The 21,637-nt window shown below is 40.1% G+C and overlaps 1 protein-coding gene across 1 annotated transcript in view; it reads right to left on the reverse strand.

Annotated features, from left to right (window-relative positions):
• psmc6 (proteasome 26S subunit, ATPase 6) overlaps positions 1-7,535 on the reverse strand; it is a 44,158-nt gene extending 36,623 nt beyond the window's left edge. The window contains exons 1-3 of the mRNA XM_012858820.3: positions 7,397-7,535; positions 6,904-6,983; positions 4,724-4,763 (exon numbers count right to left, since the gene is read on the reverse strand). Coding sequence (XP_012714274.1) covers positions 4,724-4,763; positions 6,904-6,983; positions 7,397-7,481 — 205 coding nt within the window. The 5' untranslated portion in view covers positions 7,482-7,535. The remainder of the gene's footprint in view (positions 1-4,723; positions 4,764-6,903; positions 6,984-7,396) is intronic.
• Between the last annotated feature and the right edge of the window lie 14,102 nt (positions 7,536-21,637).

Raw genomic sequence — 21,637 nt, forward strand, 5'->3', positions numbered from 1 at the left:
AATCCTACTGGGATCAAGTTGTTCAGGCTATAGAAGAAATAATAGGCTACAAAATACTCAAAGATCCACGTACTGTTTATTTGGGCTGGCTGGAGAGTGAAGAGATACTCAGGAATGACATTTATCTCCTCAAAATCCTGATGGTGGCAGCTAAAAAGGCAATTACCAGAAAATGGTTTAAAAGCTTGAGCATACTGTAGGGATTAAGGGAAAAGCATTAGGCTGGTTTAAATCTTATCTGTCGGACAGATTCCAGTTTGTTCATGTTAATAATAAATCTTCCTCAAACTCTAGGGTCACTTGTGGAGTACCACAGGGTTCAGTCCTTGGACCAATTCTATTTACTATATATATGCTTACGATTGGCAAAATTATCAGACAGCATGGGATTAATTTCCACTGTTATGCTGATGATACTCAGCTATATTTATCCATAAATCCTGATGAATCCAATCAGTTACTTCGACTGCAGTCATGTCTTGATGACATCAAAAGCTGGATGACTTTAAATTTCCTGCATTTAAATTCTGACAAGACAGAAGTTGTAATCTTTGGGCCAGAGTCTTCAAAAAATAAAGTTCTTAATCAATCCCTTAATCTGGATGGCATTAACTTGGCCTCTGGTAATAAAGTAAAACATCTTGGTGTTATTTTCGACCAAGACATGTCATTTAAATCCCATATTAAACAGGTTTCCAGAGTTTCCTTTTTTCACCTCCGGAATATCGCCAAAATTAGAAACATTCTGTCCAGGAGTGATGCTGAAAAACTAGTCCATGCATTTGTTACTTCAAGGCTGGACTATTGTAATTCTTTACTATCAGGAAGTCCACAAAATGCAGTTCGAAGTCTTCAGCTGATTCAAAATGCTGCGGCAAGAGTTCTGATGAAAATCAACAAGAGGGATCATATTTCTCCAATTTTAGCTTCCCTTCATTGGCTTCCTGTTAAATCAAGAATATAATTTAAAATTCTCCTTCTAACGTATAAAGCCCTTAATAATCAAGCTCCATCATATATCAGAGCTCTGATTACCCCGTATGTTCCTAACAGAGCACTTCGCTCTCAGACTGCAGGTCTGCTGCTGGTTCCTAGAGTCTCTAAAAGTAGAATGGGAGGCAGATCCTTTAGCTATCAGGCTCCTCTCCTGTGGAACCAACTCCCAGTTTTGGTCCGTGAGGCAGACACCCTATCTATTTTTAAGACTAATGTTAAAACTTTCCTTTTTGACAAAGCTTATAGTTAGAGTGGCTCATACCCTGAGCTATCTCTATAGTTGTGCTGTGATAGGCCTAGGCTGCTGGAGGACATCAGGGTCTAATTTTCTCACTCTACTGATTTCTACTGTTCTTCAGTCTACTGTTCTCCAGTTTTGCATTGTATTACATTGAAATGACTGTCGTCATTTCAGCTTTTAACTTTTTGCTCTCTCTCTTTTTCTTCATAGTAGGTACACCTGGTCTGGCGTTCTGTTAACTGTGACATCATCCAGAGAAGACGGCTCACCCGCTACTACCATCTAATGTAGAACAGATTACTAGATCAATGTGTGCTTCTGTGCTTTTTTGTCTGTCTTGTTGTGTCTCTGTTCTGTCTTCTGTAACCCCAGTCGGTCGAGGCAGATGACCGTTCATACTGAGCCCGGTTCTGCCGGAGGTTTTTCCTTCCCGTTAATGGGTGGTTTTTCTTCCCACTGTCGCTTCATGCTTGCTCAGTATGAGGGATTGCAGCAAAGCCATGTACAATGCAGACGACTCTCCCTGTGGCTCTACGGTTCCCCAGGAGTGACTGCTGCTTGTCGGGACTTTGATGCAATCAACTGGTTTCCTTATATAGGACATTTTTGACCAATCTGTATAATCTGACCCAATCTGTATAATATGATTGAACTTGACTTTGTAAAGTGCCTTGAGATGACATGTTTCATGATTTGGCGCTATATAAATAAAATTGAATTGAATTGAATTGAAAGTGACCCTCCACACCTGACGCAGTGGATCTCAATAGTAGAAGAAATCTTCACAATGGAGAAAATGACTTTCCACCTAAGGATCAAGTCTAAACACCTGAAAGAACACTGGAGAAAATGGTTTGATTACATAAACCAGAAAAGACTAACCCATATAGAGACTGGAACACAGGACAAACCTATATAAGAAGAAAGGAATGACCCCCACATTTCCCATTGTTACACCTTTGTTGTATGCTTCTTGTTGTGTTTTTTTTTTTTTTCTTTCTTTCTTCTCTATTTTATTGTATGTTCTATAAAACCCTGAAAACTACTAAATAAAAAGTTAAAAAAAAAAAAAAAAAGACAGCTTCCAGTCCAGGGCGGGCACAGCTGGCTCACAGGGCGGGCACGGCCCCCCAATGCACGCCCATGCCGCCGGGTCTGTCGGCCACCGATAATTATCGCCAGATTTCCATGAAAAATATGTGATGGTAAATGCCGATCACAAATCCTGACCACTTGTCCCTCATGCTTTGCAGCCTACAGAGGACCTGTGTGCAGCGTAATGCAGTTTCCATATTGTGCAAGCGCGAGGGAGCAAAAACAAGCATGTCAGCCGTGTGGAACTTTTAAAGGTATACTATGCAACCGGGGTTGATTTTCCAGCGAGGCTCCCCCCAGAGGGCGAAAGTAAAAGTGCACTGTCATAAAGATGCTCAGCTGTTCTGGTTTCTCCATCAAGCCAGGCCCGCTTGTTTTGAGCTTAGCAGACAGGCGAACGCAACGAAAAGTGAAAAAAACGGCAGTACAAACAATGACTAACACAGTGAAGGTATGAACATCAAGCTTCCCGCAGCGCTATCTTGGCGAGGCGCCTCGCCGCGGTAGCGTGTCGCCAACATTAAAAAAAAAAACAAAAAAATAAAAAATAATAATAATAATAATAAAACTCGATATGCTTGCATGTTTATTTGACGTTAACACGCGGTTCTTTGTTGTTGCTTTCGCGCGTGCATATAGTGAATGGCAGGGCAAAAACACATGGAGTTCTCGCCGTAAAGCAAGACCGACTCTCGCGGTCTTGCGCGAGACTTCTGTGGGTGCGGGCCAAGAGCTCTTGCAATTGCAAGTGCGGTATTTCCCCCACAGACCCCCAGGACGGCCGAGAAAACCTTTGTTCGACCTGAAATGACTCATTTAATCATCCAAAACGGTATGGAACACATTAATTAACTGAAAAATGTTGCATAGTATGCCTTTAAACTGTCTACGACAGCGATGTTAAGTTTGGGACATGCAACAATTGTAAAGAAAAAACACCTCGCAGGGGAAGCATGTCAAAATCCTTTGATACAACAAACTTAATAAGACATTTACAGAACAAGCACTTAGCGGAGCATAGTGAGTTTTTGAGACTAACTGCAGAGAATGAGAGAATGACGCCGCAGGGAGTAGTCAGACGGCAGCTAAAACAGCCCACAATTACCAACACTTGTCTCTATGAGCAAGGCAATCAGAAAGCTAAACAAATAAGAAAAATAATGGAATTCATCAGGCCAGACGACCAGCCTTTCTCTCTGGTAGAAGACACTGGGTTTCGCCGACTGCTCGCGCACTTAGAGCGCCACTACGTGCTATCGGGACGCAAATATTTCACAGACGTAGCCCTACCTAAGCTACACCACACAGTCAAATGTGTAAAATTATAATTACACAATATTTATTGTAAATAATTATTACCTGATATGTGAAATTTCCAGTACGAAGAACGTTTGTGATTTAGAGACTGGCACCATGCTATGGTCTACCATACAAAGCGACTCCACAATGTCGACCACCACAAATAAATTCTCAACCTATGGGAAACACTGCACATTGTCAGTCACAATTTGGGGTCCCCCATGTCATCTACTGGTGTTGATCGACTGCATTCAAGAGTCCACAGTCAGTGCAGCATGCTTCTTTCAGCTGACCTGCATCGAGTTGCTGATTTCATTTTCCAGGAGGACTTACTGGCCCACACTTCCAAAAGGTACCAAAAGCAGGTTCAATGACCATGGTTCTACTGTGCTTGATTGATCAGCAAACTGACTTGAACCCAACAGAGAACTGTATATTGAATATTGTCAGGAGGAAGATGATGCCCACCGACACCAGAAGGCCTAAGATATCTATCAAAGCAACCTGGGCTTCCAGAAGCAGAACCACAGGCTGATCACCACCATGCCACACCCTCCTGATTCAGTAAATGATGCGAAAGGAGCTCCAGCCAAATATTGAGCGCACAGAAATTAAGACTTTATAGAAGCTTGATGATTCTTTTTGAATATTTTTTTTATTTATCTGACATAATATTCTATTTTCTGAGACACAGAATTTTGGGTTTTCATTGTCTGTAAGATGTAACAATCCAAATGAAGACATGAAGTCTTGAAATATTTCACTGTAGTAAATCTAAATAAAAGAGTATGAGTATAAAGAGTATATAAAGAACCGCAAATATTGAACTTTATCCACAATATCCAATTTTTATATGCACCTGTAGGTGAGCTCAGGCTGTTGGTGTGGCCCTCACCAACATTTAATGTTCTATGACATTTGTCACTAATATATATATATATATATATATATATATATATATATATATATATATATATATATATATATATATATATATAAATAAACTCAAGCATCCAGGCTTTGCTGACAAACCTGTTTAAACAAAAAGAAAAACAATATGGAATATTTAGTGCAAAGATCTCTGAAACTTACATTTCTCTTCAGTCAGTTGCTTCAGCACCTCCCCAACAATCTGAAAAGAAAAAATATTGGTTTAGACGGAAATGAAAATCGGCACATGCGCTTTAATCTGTTAGCAAAGAAAAAGGACAGAGATTATCCACAAATATCTATACATCCAACCAGACCCAGCTGCAGAAACAAATTACGGGGGGGGGGGTGCACACTAAAAAATAAAAAAATAAAATAAAGAAAATAAATAAAAAAATTATATATATATATACTTCAGGCTGAACAGTGGCTCTGTGACTACAGAGCCAACCAATTAGGCTTTTGAACACATTGAGCTGAAAAAAAATAGCTTATGGGCAGATTCTAAAAAAGTTTTGCAGCTTTTCATAACATTTGTTGGGCTTTTACAAAGAATTACTAACAAAATATATCAAAATAGTCATTATCTATTTTTTAAATAAGTTGAATCTGTCAATCTGACATCATCAATGAATAATAGTTATAATGAATAATATTGATTGTTATAATAAAACAAGTAAAGAATAATGGTTAATCAAGTGGTTGGTCAGTGTAAACGCCCAAGAGGGGTTGAGTTCTACTTATCAACTTAAAAATATTTCATGACTGCGTGTAACAGAAATGGTTAATTGAGCTATACTGAGAGAAATTAAGTTTATATTAAAGGTAGATTTACAACTCATGTTGGGAAGCTATTTATAATTTATTTTTTTCCGGTTGATATATCCTGATTGTTAAAGAGATCTTGTGTGTTATTTGGTTGTCTGATTGCACATTTTGTTTGGAGCCCATATGCACAGTTTTTTTCTTAGCTTCAGCGCAGTTGTGTGCTAATGGCATGTTCTTATGTGTTTAATAGTTTTCTGCTTTTAATTTTTTTTTTTTTAGTTTTTAATTTCCATCCTGTTCTACCGACACCAACGGTGACCACAGCCGAACCACGGCGGCGACTGAAGGCTATGACTCGGTGTCCCGCCCCTCTCCAGCTGTAATTGGCTAGCATGTTGCCTTCAGTCGTTGATTTGATTGGTTAAATTGTATGATTGGCACATCAAAGATAGTACTAAAAGAACGATGGCCACTCCGAGGTAAAAAAAGAAGAAGAAAAAAAGACAGCTTCCAGTCCAGGGCGGGCACAGCTGGCTGACAGGGTGGGCACGGCCCCCCAATGCCGCCGGGTCTGCATGCAACGTAACTTTCACAATAGTTAGAATCGTGAGGCAATGCTGTACTTCAAATAGATTCTAAAATGTCTTAAACTTTGCAAATTTAGCATCTATTAGAGCATATGATAGAGCATATACAGAAAAAAGATTTTAAACCATTGATTTCATTGGTCCAAGCATTTCCAACCCTTCCAGCTCACTTATACATGACATGAAGAAATGAGGTTATGCAAAACATGGCATTTAACTACAAAACTGTTTAGTTAAACTGCCTTATAGATTAGTTTTCTTTGCAGTACACCAATGTGTACATATTTTTTGTAAGCTTATACAAAATAATTTTTGCAACAATATAACTATCAAAACCATAAAATGTTCTTATTTTGCAGTTTGCTACAATAGAAGCACTTTTCCATTAGAGTCATATTTACCTACATGCACTCATACACACTAATGCTCAAATCCATAATTAAAGCGGGAAACAGTGCCATGCCCAAATGCACATTAGGATGTGGCAGAGAAATAAACTCCTCTGGCAGCAAGATGACTCAATCATAGCTGAATTGATGTACACTACATGTTTAAAATTGTTAAAAGATCTTGTTCTGAGGTTCAGAAAGTTTTAAACACTATAATGAAGGCTGCACAGATGTGCTGCATCCAAGGCTTTTAGTCAGTAGCTAATTATCAATCCTTGTCCCTGGGCAGAAATCTCTATTCTACCCTATCTAGAGCAACAGCAGTAACCCAATAAAGCACCATAGTTAAGAAATACTGTAAACAAGTGTCTGATAAAACATTTAATTTATATATAGACACGCATGAGATAAAAATTATAAAAAATAAACATCAATATAACAAGAATGAAAAAGTATGATGTATAACTACGGTTCTATCCAAATGTGTGGTCACAGGTTTGAGCTGCTTAAATATTTGACGGGATTTCCCCTCCCACCGCCAATTCAAACTAAACATGTACCAACAAATGAAGACATAAAATGTACAACATAATCTTACCTGACCAACACTTTGAAGAGCCTTCAAGTCGTTCTCTGACTTCTCATATTGCTTAGTCTGTTCCCTCAGCTGTTCTCTCACTAATGATGAAACAAAGAGGCCAACAGGATATTATTTAAACTTAAAAACGTCCATTAAGAACAGATCAAATATTTTCCGTGTGCTGATGTATCACTATTTATCTGGGCTGGCTTCATTGTTAGCAACGCACAGAAAAAAGGCTTATCTAAGAAACAAAGAAACAGGTAAGTGCATACACAAGTCACTGATTGATTTAGTATTACGCAATATAATTACTTGTCTGTTAATTAACAGACAGTAACAACAGTGAGATTTAGAGACTACTTAAAGGGAAAAGCTTAACTGCATGACAAAGCAAAAGCTAGCTTTCCAGCTAACTGGTAGTAGCAATTCCAATTACAAATATGTAATCCGAGGGGATATAATTTACAAGCTCTCCGACACAAAAGGTGTAAAGGTTAAGTTCAATTACATTCTTTGAGTCGACCGTCAACTTCCTTATGTTCTAATAATTTTTTCCTATAGTCTTGCAAAGCTTTATCTCTCGTGTCCGCCATGACTGCTAAAAGGTCTTGTCACTATCCGATCCGTACCGGAAGCACAATCCGTACTATCAGCTCATTTGCGCAAGCGCGAACAGAATAACTTCCGGGTCGCCAAAAAAATAATGTAATTACGGTACTGAAAATACTTATTTCTATACTTAAATCATTAAATAATGCTAAACTATATTGTAAATAAAATATTGAAGACTTTTCTGAAAGAAATTGATACGTTGTACATTCTCTCCCATAGATATAATATAAGAGTAGACGCGTCATTGGGCGGGTTCTGCCTATGCTGCCATGCGTCAGAGCGTCCGCCATCTTAAATGTGGCAAATCTGCACTTACTCAGTCACTTAAACAGTATCAGAGGGACTTTAATCTCTGAATATACTTTGTATTCGTAGTATTTTTGTTTTTGTAATATTACAAGTTTATTTTCGTATCTCTTTAGCTTCATTCTCCTGAATGTATTCTCCTAAAGAATAAAAATATTTAAAATAATCTAACCTGGCCCTATTACTCCAGGAGTGAAATAATTCTGCAAACTGTGACTATTCTGGAAATGTTCCCTCTTAATTCTTATCCATCCATTTTCCAAACCGCTTAATCCCTCATGGGGTCGCGGGGGTTGCTGGTGCCTATCTCCAGCATTCACTGGGCGAGAGGCGGGGTACACCCTGGACAGGTCGCCAGTCTGTCGCAGGGCAACACAGAGAGACAAACAGGACAAACAACCATTCACACCTAAGGACAATTTGGAGAAGCCAATTAACCTAACAGTCATGTTTTTGGACTGTGGGAGGAAACCCACGCATGCACAGGGAGAACATGCAAACTCCATGCAGAAAGACCCAGGGGTGTACTTGAACCCAGGCCCTTCTTGCTGCAAGGCAACAGCACTACCCACTGAGCCACTGTGCAGCCTTCTTAATTCTTATAATATGACGTTTTTGTCATAAACACACCACTTTTGTGTGTTTCTATTTATTTATTTTTACTTGATTGTCCTAGGTCTTTTTTTTTCTCGTATTAGTAATTTTACCTCTTTAATACTCCCCCAAATTGTCTGTTCCTAAAGGTTCACATGTGACACGGTTTTATGAAATAATGAAGACCACAATGTTTAGATTTAACATATTGATCCTTATATTCATAACACATACACATATATATACACACCAGCTAACTGGTGTGTATATATATATATATATATATATATATATATATATATATATATACATTCATCCATTTTCCAAACCGCTTAATCCCTCATGGGGTCGCGGGGGTTGCTGGTGCCTATCTCCAGCGTTCACTGGGCGAGAGGCGGGGTACAGTCGCCAGTCAGTCACAGGGCAACACAGAGAGACAAACAGGACAAACAACCATTCACGCACACACACACACCTAAGGACAATTTAGAGAAGCCAATTAAACTAACAGTCATGTTTTTGGACTGTGGGAGGAAGCCGGAGTACCCGGAGAAAACCCACGCATCCACAGGGAGAACATGCAAACTCCAAAGACCCAGGGGTGTACTCAAACCCAGGACCTTCTTGCTGCAAGGCAACAGTGCTACCCACTGCGCCACATATGTGTGTATATATATACACACATATATATGTATATATATATATATATATATATATATATATATATATATATATATATATATATATATATATATATATATATATATATATATACACACACACACATATATATATATATATGTGTGTCCATCTTTCCAAGATGGCGCTGCGCAGGCAGCAGCCAGTCACATCGGCGGTATCCCTTCTTTTCCTACTTTCTCCTTTTTATTGTGTTTTCTGGATTGCATGTATATTTTTGAATACCGCATCGGGTATTCTGAGCCTGGATGCCCTGAAGAAACCAACTTTTGGGACTCTATTTATTATATTTTTGTTACTTTAGGCACATTTCGATGCCGAGAGTGGAGATCCCTTTGTCCGCAACTCCGAGCGTCCCTTGATCTACACGAGGAACCAGCTTCTCGGACTACGTGAATCCCCGCGCTGCGGCCCCGTTCATCACCACGCTGAGAAACTATACATCCCCGCAGAAATACGGAGGAGGCGGAGAGGATGTCGGGGCGGGAGGACGAAGCGGAGGAAAGGTTATTTACCATCGGTTGTCACGGGGAACGTTAGATCTTTACGGAACAAGACCGAGGAACTCACAGCACTAACCCGTTTCCAGAGTAAGTACAGAGACGCTAGCATTATGTGCTTCACGGAGACGTGGTTAGATGGATCTGTCCCGGACTCAGTGATCTCCACGGACGGCTTTAAACTTATCCGCGCGGACAGAACTTTTGCGGGGAGCGGAAAAAAGAGAGGGGGAGGGCTGGCGGTGTTTGTGAATGAGAGGTGGTGTAACGCGGTGCATGTTCACGTGAAGCAGCAGATATGCTGCTCGGATGTTGAACTTCTCGCAGTGAGCTTAAGACCTTATTACTTGCCGAGAGAGTTCGGCCACGTGATCGTGCTCTGTGTTTACATCCCTCCCTCCGCGGACGCCGCCGCCGCGTGTGAGCGGATCCATGCCGCTGTAAACAATCTGCAAACACAGCACCCCCGCGCTCTCCTGCTGATCACAGGGGATTTCAACCATGCCTCTCTCCGTTCCACCCTCCCCACGCTCACCCAGTACGTCACGTGTAAAACAAGGGACAATAAAACGCTGGACCTTTTTTATGCTAACGTTAAGGACGCTTACACCTCCGCCCCCCTCCCCCCTCTGGGACGCTCAGACCACAACCTCGTCTATCTGCTCCCCCATTACATTCCACTGGTGAGGAGACAAAAGGCACAGAAGAAGTCAGTGAAAGTTTGGTCAGACGAAGCCAGTGAGAGACTGAAGGACTGTTTCAGAACCACGGACTGGAGCATGTTTCAAAGCTCTCATGGAGAGGACATCAACAGCCTGACTGAATGCATCACTGACTACATGAACTTCTGTGTGGAGAGCATTGTGCCTACACGACGGCTACGATGCTTTCCAAACAACCCCCGCTGGGTGACCCCTGAGCTGAAAGTCCCCCTGAACCAGAAGAAGAGGGCTTTCTACTCAGGGGACAGAGAGGAGCAGCGTAGAGTCCAGCGGGAGCTCCAGTGGAAGATCAGGGCAGCAAAGAAGGATTATGGGAAGAAGATGGAGGAGCAGCTGGCACAGAACAACGTCAGGGACGTGTGGAGAGGTCTGAAGAACATCTCCGGCTTCGGGCAGAGGACCAGCAGGGCTGCAGATGGAGACACCAAGACTGCAGATGAGTTGAACTCATTCTTCACTCGGTTCGACTCCCCCCACACTGGCCCCCTCCTTGCCCTCAACTCTCCACATGTCTCCAACCACCAGCGCTCCAGAGACCTACCATCCCCCCCACCGCCACTCCGATCAACGACTGACCCATCCACACCTTCAGCCCTACCTTCCTCCCCCCTCACAATCACACCAATGCAGGTGAGAGGACAGCTGACGAGGCTGAAACAAAGGAAAGCCTCAGGACCGGACGGCATCCCCCCCAGGCTGCTGAGGACCTGTGCAGATGAGCTCTGTGAGGTCCTCAGCTACATCTACAACCTGAGCCTCAGCCTGGGGGTGGTGCCCACCCTGTGGAAGACCTCCTGTGTGGTACCGGTTCCCAAAACGCCGCACGCCAGGGAACCGGCCGACTTCAGACCAGTCTCCCTGACCTCCCACCTGATGAAGACCATGGAGCGCCTCATCCTAGCTCACCTGCGCACTGTGGTGAGCCCCACCCTGGACCCGCTGCAGTTTGCCTACCAGCCCAACATCGGAGTAGAGGATGCCATCATCTACCTGCTGCAGCGGGCGCTCACCCACCTGGAGACCACCGGGAGCGCTGTGAGAGTCATGTTCTTTGACTTCTCCAGCGCTTTCAACACCATCAGACCGGTGCTACTGAGGGGGAAGCTGGAGGACGCTGGGGTGGACAAACATCTGGCTGACTGGACCATGGACTACCTCACTGACCGCCCTCAGTACGTGCGGCTGCACGGCTGTCAGTCAGAGGTGGCACTCTGCAGCACCGGGGCCCCCCAGGGCACCGTCCTGTCTCCGTTTCTCTTCACCCTCTACACCTCGGACTTCACCTACAACACGGACAGCTGCCACCTTCAGAAGTTCTCTGATGACTCGGCCATCGTGGGCTGTGAGTCTGAGGGGAACGAGCTGGAGTACCGGTCGGTCATCATGGACTTTGTGGACTGGTGTGAGAAGAACCATCTGTGCTTAAACACCAGTAAGACCAAGGAGATGGTGATCGACTTCAGGAGAAGACCCCCACCTCACTCACCTGTGAACATCCAGGGGCAGGACATAGAAACTGTGGAGAGTTTCAAATACCTGGGTGTTCACGTCAACAATAAGCTGGACTGGACACATAACACCGACGCCCTGTATAAGAAGGGCCAGAGCCGCCTCCACCTCCTGAGGAGGCTGAGGTCCTTTGGAGTGAGCAGGCCTCTGCTAAAAACCTTTTATGACTCTGTGGTGGCCTCAGCCCTCCTCTATGCTGTCGTCTGCTGGGCTCCTGGCAGCGCAGAGCGGGACAGAAAGAGACTGAACAAGCTGGTGAGGAAGGCCACTTCTGTCCTGGGCTGCCCTCTGGACTCTGTGGAGGAAGTGGCTGAGAGGAGGGTGTTGTCCAAGTTCACATCCATCATGGACAACACCTTCCACCCGCTGCACCAGACTGTAGAGGAGCTGAGCAGCTCCTTCAGTGCAAGACTTAGACATCCTGTCTGTAAAAAGGAGCGCTACCGCAGGTCATTTATTCCTGCTGCTATAAGATTTTACAATGCTGCGCTGTAACTGCAACTGTGACCATAACTGTAATAATTAATGTGCAATAACCAAGGTGCAATAATCTATTTAATACACTGTCCTACAACCCATGCAATAATCCTGATGTAGTGACTTCTGCTGCTATCATCACCTGAACATAAGTCAGCCCACATGTATGTATGTATGTATGTATGTACAAATGTATACAATGTATATGCACATACATACGCGTAGGTGCGTATGTAAGTAGGCGCATAGATATTTGTATATATTTGAGTATATAGATATGTTTATATATATATATATATAAATATATATAGACCACTAAGAATGTAAATGAGACATCATATGCCCATTCCTATTTCCTTTTTTGTATTTTTTGGTATTCTTTCTGATCCATTGTATATATGAAGATTCACTGTATATAATTGAATGCACCTTCCCTATTCTGCACCTTCTTGTATGAGCCGACGTGACGAGTGAATTTCTCCATTGTGAGATCAATAAAGACTATCTTATCTCTTATCTTATACACATATATATATATATATATATATATATATACATACATATATATATATATATATAGATGCACATATATATGTATATATATGTATATGTATATATATGTATGTATGTGTATATATATATGTATGTATATATATGTATATATATACATATATACATATATATACATTTATATATACATATACATACATATATATACATATACATATATACATACATGCATATATATATATAAATGTGTGTATATATATATATATATATATATATATATATACATACATGCATATATATATATAAATGTGTGTATATATATATATATATATATATATATATATATATATATATATATATATATATATATATTTATATACACATACATATATATGTATATATATATACATTAGGGCTGGGCAACGATAAAAATCTTTAATTGTGATTAATCGCATAATTTGCCCGATTAATTATAATTAATCGCATTGTATGCGCAAACTCCAAGAATGAATTCAAAAGTAGTGTAAAGAGCACTTTTATTTTAATGTTCTGCTGCCATATGAACAAAAGTGTTGTAACATTTGTAGCACTTATTTTATACTGGATATTTTCAACCCATCTATTGAATTTAGTGCACTAGTTGATCTTTTCTTCATAAGAGAACAGCAAGCACTGCAGCCAAAATATGGCCTTTTTTGACCTGCTGTATATTAGCCAGTCCCTAAGTTTGATGTATCATGAAACTGTTGACCTTTTGGGTTTTGTGGTTTTTATTTTATTATTACAATTAAATAATAATAATAATAATAATAATGTTATGTTCAGTGTTTTTTCGCTAATCCACCTCTTATATATTTCAATCCTTATGTAATTTTGTCTGTGTTGTGTGCACCTGCCTGTTGCTTTAATCCTATAAATTTCCCCGTCGTGGGATAAAAAAAGGATTAGCTAATGTTATCTTATCTTAAATAACCCTTTTTAATATATGTACTTGGTTCTTTCAAGGTCTTAATTACATTTTCTGTGTGGGCTCCAGTAACATATGATAGATAATATCTACTTTGAAAGTTAACATGAACTGCTGCTGAAGATGACCACTGATCTACGTGGATGTTCTCTGGAGGACTGAAACGCCTCAGTCAGTGACGTCAGTCTGTGGGTCTGTCGGGGCAATGACAGAAGTTTCGTCTCCTCTCTCCGTTTCTGTGGCTCGATGTTTTTTCGCTCATGTTTTTTCACGTGCTTAGATAAATTTGTTGTGTTTCCACTGAAATTAACCGGCTTTTTACAAAACATACAGCTTGATTTCATTTACGGTATTAAAATAAAGCCAAACGGTGCTACTTCCCCTGTTCATGTTTTTCCGCTGCTGCGGTCTCTCTCAGCTGTTTGTGTGATGAGTTTATGTGAGAGCTGAGTGGGCGGGCCAGGCTGAGCCTGCGTGCTGATTGGCTGGCGCCGCTGAGCCATGTACAAGAGGGGAGGGGGAGCAGCAGAGTGCTGCCGTGCACTGACTGAAAGCATGTGAGCAACATGCGTTAATGCGCCATAAAATAAATATCGCCGTTAATAGTCTAATGAATTAACGCGAAATTAACGCGTTAACTTGCCCAGCCCTAATATACATGTATATTATATATATATATATATATATATTAGGGCTGGGCAAGTTAACGCGTTAATTTCGCGTTAATTCATTAGACTATTAACGGCGATATTTATTTTATCGCGCATTAACGCATGTTGCTCACATGCTTTCAGTCAGTGTCAGTCAGCAGGCGCGCTGACTGCAGCGTGCTGTCACGGCAGCACTCTCCCGCTCCCCCTCCCCTCTCGTACATGGCTCAGCGGCGCCAGCCAATCAGCACGCAGGTTCAGCCTGGCCCGCCCACTCAGCTCTCACACAAACTTAACAAAGAAACAGCTGAGAGAGACCGCAGCAGCGAAAAAACATGAACAGAGGAAGTAGCACCGTTTGGCTTTATTTTAATACCGTAAATGAAATCAAGCTGTATGTTTTGTAAAAAGACGGTTCATTTCAGTGGAAACACAACAAATTTATCTAAGCACGTGAAAAAACATGAAAACGTCGAGCCCCAGAAACGGAGAGAGGAGAGGAAACTTCTGTCATTGCCCCGACAGACCCACAGACGTCACTGACTGAGGCGTTTCAGTCCTCCAGGGAACATCCAGGTAGATCAGTGGATGGATGGATGGATGGATGTTACTGGAGCCCACACATAACATGTAATTAAGACCTTGAAAGAACCCAGTACATATATTAAAAAGTGTTATTTAAGATAAGATAACATTAGCTAATCCTTTTTTTATCCCACGACGGGGAAATTTATAGGATTAAAGCAACAGGCAGGTGCACACAACACAGACAAAATTACATAAGGATTGAAATATATAAGAGGTGGATTAGCGAAAAAACACTGAACATTATTATTATTATTATTATTATTATTATTATTATTTAATTGTAATAATAAAATAAAAACCACAAAACCCAAAAGGTCAACAGTTTCATGATACATCAAACTTAGGGACTGGCTAATATACAGCAGGTCAAAAAAGGCCATATTTTGGCTGCAGTGCTTGCTGTTCTCTTATGAAGAAAAGATCAACTAGTGCACTAAATTCAATAGATGGGTTGAAAATATCCAGTATAAAATAAGTGCTACAAATGTTACAACACTTTTGTTCATATGGCAGCAGAACATTAAAATAAAAGTGCTCTTTACACTACTTTTGAATTCATTCTTGGAGTTTGTAAATACAATGCGATTAATCGCGATTAATCGCGATTAATCAGGGCGATTAATCGCGATTAAATATTTTAATCGTTGCCCAGCCCTAATATATATATATATATATATATATATATATATATATATATATATACATATATACATATACATATATATATATACATATATATATATATATATACATATACACATATATATATACATATATACATATATATATATATATACATATATATACATATATATACATATATATACATATATATATATATATATATATATATATAAGGATGAATTTGGTAAATCTAAACATTGTGGTCTTCATTATTTAATTAACCGTGTCACATATGAACCTTTAGGAACAGACTTTTTTGGGGGAGTATCAAAGAGGTAAAATTAATAATATGAGAAAAAAAAGTCCTAGGTCAATAAAGTAAAAAAAAACAAACAAACAAAAAAGCGATAATGTTATGAGAAAAACGTCATCTTATGAGAATTAAGAGGGAACATTTCCAGAATAGTCACAGTTTGCAGAATTATTTCACTCCTGGAGTAATAGGGCCAGGTTAGATTATTTTAAATATTTTTATTCTTTAGGAGAATAAATTCAGGAGAATGAAGCTAAAGGGATACGAAAATAAACTTGTAATATTACAAAAACAAAAATACTACGAATACAAAGTATATTCAGAGATCAAAAGTCCCTCTGATCCTGTTTAAGTGACTGAGTAACTGCAGATTTGCCACATTTAAAATGGCAGATGCTCTGACGCATCGCAGCATAGGCAGAACCCGCCCAATGACGCGTCTTCTTCTTCTTTTTTTTTTAAACTTGATTGATCACAAATCAGTTACATGCTCAAGTAGTAATCTCCACTTGCATTTTAACAAAAACAGTAAATATCAATTATATACAGGAGATCAACTTATTTTGTGCAAGGCAAAAGAAGATAAATAAACATAAAGACAATATAAAAAAATAAATAAATTAACAGGCATTTACAATAACTCCATTGGAAGTATACACGACCAATCCCCAAGATTATACATATGACATATGTAGGATTTAAAATCAATAATTAACAGACGGATCCATTTAAGCAATGAGACATTCCTTACATAATGTTAACTTCAGTCAAAGCAAAGAAACTGTGACATGTCATTACAAAGTTTATGTATATGTCCATATTTGTCGGCTAATTCAATTCAATTTCAATTCAATTTTATTTATATAGCGCCAAATCATGAAACATGTCATCTCAAGGCACTTTACAATGTCAAATTCAATCATATTATACAGATTGGGTCAGATTATACAGATTGGTCAAAAATGTACTATATAAGGGAACCAGTTGATTGCATCAAAGTCCCGACAAGCAGCATTCAATCCTGGAGAAGCGTAGAGCTACAGGGAGAGTCGTCTGCATTGTCCATGACTTTGCAGCAATCCCTTATACTGAGCAAGCATGAAGCGACAGTGGGAAGAAAAACACCCCATTAACAGGAAGGAAAAACCTTCAGCAGAACCGGGCTCAGTATGAACGGTCATCTGCCTCGACCGACTGGAGGTTACAGAAGACAGAGCAGAGACACAACAAGAGAGATAAAAAAGCACAGAAGCACACATTGATCTAGTAATCTGTTCTACATTAGATGGTAGTAGCGGGTGAGCCGTCTTCTCTGGATGATGTCACAGCTAACAGAACGCCAGACCAGGTGTACCTACTGTTATTGTTTCATCGTGTCCCGTCTACGGTGAAGCACCCTCGGTGGACCCAGTTCTTTTTACCCAGTCAGGCGACCCCCACTTACTTATTACCTTGAATGTAGGATGCATAAAACAGACAAGTATGCTTTTAGTTATATTTTATCTACGTAAAGACAGAGAAATAGTTACAGTCACACCAGCGCTGATGGGCTCCTGATCGGCAGGAAGCCTCGATTGCTCATCACACAAACATTATATAGGTATCTAGATACACACCCATACAAGGGCGGTACACATCCAAACTGTGACATCAACAGAGAAACCTCCGGGGTGGTATCTGATAGATATGTGCCAATCTTTTGGGTCAGTGCCATCTAAGTGTGCCATGCAACTGCATGATGCAGTTCTGGGATAAACAGCTCGTTCCACTTGACCTCGTTGATATCCTAACAGACCCCTTGATGATGTGCCAAAATGGCACATCACCAAAAATGATCAACCAGTGGAACGACAACTCTCAGTCTGTCCCTCTCCCAGAACAGTCGGTCATTCCGTCCAGTCCAAGCAATCCAAGCACGTCAGCTTCCGGCTTCCAGAGTCCATCCATCCGTGATCTCCATGGCAGTCGATAGTGCAGCTCAGTCTCTGGGGTCACACAATCTCTGCTGGTGTGCCCGAAAGGCACTTTGTAAAAAACAGTCCAGTTGTCCGTTAGCCCCCCCTGTTGGTGTGCCCCAAAGGCACATCACAACGAAAACAGTTCCAAGAAATGGGCCGGACAAACCACAATGGAAACATCTTAGCATCAATCAGCATGAATACTTCATATTTCAGCGTTTTTTAGTCAAGACCACAGTCCAAGCATTTTATCTACAATTTAGGGTTCAACTATTTGAGCTAGGCCTGTTTTAGGTTCCTATGCGCACATTATTTTAAGTTTACTTTAGACTAGATAAACTAAGACTGTTCATTAACCAAGGCCAAATTCGTCTACTCTACCTCCACCCCAAGAAACGTCCTACTTGGTCCTTCACTCTCCATTCCTATTGACAAACATCCATCACTTTCAAACCTCACAAATCCAAGAGTACCAGTAGGGGGCATCAGAGGGCAGGCTGAGCCTCCAGCAGAAAAACCCCATCTCTCTAAGAAATGGTAAAAAACCCGATAGAGCCCAGTCTAGGGGAATCCCACTCTGGGCCAATCTGAGCGAGAAGACACCCTGTATTGAATCTAAAAATTAGCCTTACCGAGTAATTTATGGATCTGTGATAGCCATCAGATCCTGGTTCTCTATATAACAAAGCAAAAAGATTGCAAGAACTGTAGGTCTTGGTGTGTGTGTCTGTAACAGAGAGTTTTCATTCTTAATCATAAACCATAGCCATCAACTTAAGGCAACATCACAGTATAAACGTCATAACACATAAAATCAAACATGGAAGTCAGTCGAAAAGAGAAAGGAGAAAAAAAGGACAAAAATCGGATTTGTGATATAAAAAGAGTCTGTACGTCAACAACGCAAGTAAAAACCCGTCAGGCCAGTCTGAGCACGTGGCAGACATGAATCTATTCGCGCATAAGTGGTCAGCTCAGAGTTCTCAGGCAACTGCTCCTTTGTTGCAAAAAGGAAAACAATTTTTTTCTTTTAAAAATGATAGTTCTCTGGCATGTTACTCCCAAACTTCTTAAGTCCTTTTCTCGCTCCTCTTCGTGGACAAAAACAATTTAGTTGGATGGTATTTATTGTTCCTTCCTAGCTTGGGCAATAAGCATTTTATCCCCAGTAAAATGCTCTGTGAAGATGGTTGGCAAACACCAGGCCTTGTTTACTGTTGAATAACAGAAACAAGGTGTAATTAGTGTTCTTATCAAGACTCCCAATCCTTCTGTCATTAACCTTCTTCAAACACTTTCACATCCAGATATTTCCGTTCACAATTATTGTGCTCTTAGCTTAACCTCCTTTACTGTAATCATTAAATCTTGCATTTACTCTTATATTAAAGGAGAAATCTGAAAGTTCAACATTATCTGCAGCAGCATTTATCTATAATTCTTTCCCATGTGTGTCTCACCTTACAATGTCCAACAGTTGAAAAATCTCTGCAATAGAAATTTATCATCATATGTGAAGCCGGGAGTAATACAGCACACAGAGCTTCAAATAACAGGGGTTCTTTATTTAAAAAAAAATGAAATGAATGAGGTTCAGTATTTGGAAAAATTAATGAACCGTATTCTATCAGTAGAAAGCCTTAACTTCAGTGAAATCGTGGGCCAATAACGCTATTAGCACTCAAAGCAGCAACACCGCTTCACATAAAAGTTGAAACATAACTGCATATAACAAACGGCAGTGGCACCTCTAAAAGAGGACAAACAAAAAAAAACACAAGATAAGCATCATATCTGTAGTTTTATCAACGGAAGATATATCAGTTCAAACATTTGTTTACCGAATACTTGGATTCTTTGATCATATGGCCATAGAGACGTCTTCTCCACCAATTCTCAGCTCAAGAAAAGAAAAGAATGTCCTTCTCTTCTGTTTTACCAGTTAGAGTACCACAGTACATGAACACAAGGTTTTTTCTACTTCTGGTAACTTTAGACCTCTCTGTAGCAACAGCACCACATGCTGACCAAAACAAGAAATACAACCAGTCTGTGAAACAAAAGCAAAACATGGTTTACAAAATATATCTTTGACATGTACCCATTTTTCACCTGGTTACATATGTTTCATGGCTACTGTGACACGGTTCATCTCAATTTATTTAGCACACAGGGAATTGTATTAAAACATTTCAGAAACTTCTTACTGAACCAGCTCTAAAATACTTCGCATTTTTCTAAAAAGCCCAACAGAAAAACCCTTAAGTTTGTAAAAGAAAGCTCTACTATATATATTTGCAGAATAATGTTGTGATATTAATCAGAAGCAGCCCTATGTACTTCTTGTCTTATTTTGAAAAGCTCAGCTGAGAAAAAAGGAAGTGTGTGCATGCCCCTCGAGCACACGAAGTTGTGATTGGTTGCTATTCAGGAAGTGGGTGTAGCCCAGGGCGGAGACAGGAAATAGTTCTGTGAATCAGTTTCAGCTTGACATGCATTAAACCAAAAGACTCCTAGTTGAATACGTCTTTCCCCCAAAGCGAAGAGCAATTCTAACCCTATTAATTCTTGATTTTTTAATCACTTCTGCTTGTTTTAACAGACAGCTTTTGTAAACAACCCTGATTGTATTTTATGTCCCCCTGTTTGAATCTTGTTTGAAACAAACCTTTAAACTGTAGTATGCTGTGAGCAGTAACTCATTGTTGCTTATTAAACACATCGCCCCCTGACCATGTAAGAGGCTCCATACTGCTCTAGGTCTTTAAACCTTTTTCAGTCATTCAACATTAGTTTAATTGATAATACATCCAAGCATAATTATATCCCCAAGTAAATCAACCCTTTAACAAGTATTTAGTTCTTGTTCTCATGTGTTTAGTTTACCCTTGAAAAACTTTAAGCAGACATTACTCCAAGTGATTTTCTTACATTTTCATTCATCTATTATTATTACCGTTGCTTTTTCTACAGTTTTTCCAAATTTAGGATCTGTGTTTTGTTAACTTATATCACCCAGTGATCTATAAATCCTTATTTTATGTTAGCACTGTCTTGTCCCTGCAGATTAAAATCCCCATTCTAGAATTTGCTTTTCTTGTTTCGTCAATCACTGTCTGTTGTGATTATTGAAGAAATTGTGTAGTTCCATTGAACCCTCTTAAATATTGACCACCCGTTGGTAAATGATCAGCATTAAGTTTTGCCCTTTATCTAATTCTTTGTTTAGCCTTGTTATCTGCACCTTAAATTGACGAACAGTGGAATTCTTTGTTTGAACACGTCTCTGTGTCCGTATTTGTTTAGGCCTCTATAATTTTGTTCTTTGTGTTAAGTGTGAACCTGGTCAGGATAGAGAAAGTCATCTCCGATGCTCCTTTTGGCAATCCCAGCAAACCCAAACATAAAATTGTTCACAGTCAGTGTTAGGTTACAGGTAATCCCTGTGGGAACACAACGTCGTCTCCTTGGTCCAACCTGGTTCCAATCGCCTGGGTCATCGATACACTCCACCACCTGCGACAAATCTCTGACATTTTCAAACCACAGCAGCTATTCCTGGGTGTCCCACATCCCCTGTCTGTGAAATGTCTCTCGTCGTAAGCCCAGGCTTTCAGTTTATCTCCTCCTTAGGTTCCTGCTTTCGAGCCCATTAACCCCAAATTGCATATTGTTGAATCCCCATTTTCAAATGTTCTGTCGTTAAGAGTCCAAGAGTGT

This window comes from Fundulus heteroclitus, chromosome 16, assembly GCF_011125445.2.
Source record: "Fundulus heteroclitus isolate FHET01 chromosome 16, MU-UCD_Fhet_4.1, whole genome shotgun sequence".
Taxonomy (NCBI): domain Eukaryota; kingdom Metazoa; phylum Chordata; class Actinopteri; order Cyprinodontiformes; family Fundulidae; genus Fundulus; species Fundulus heteroclitus.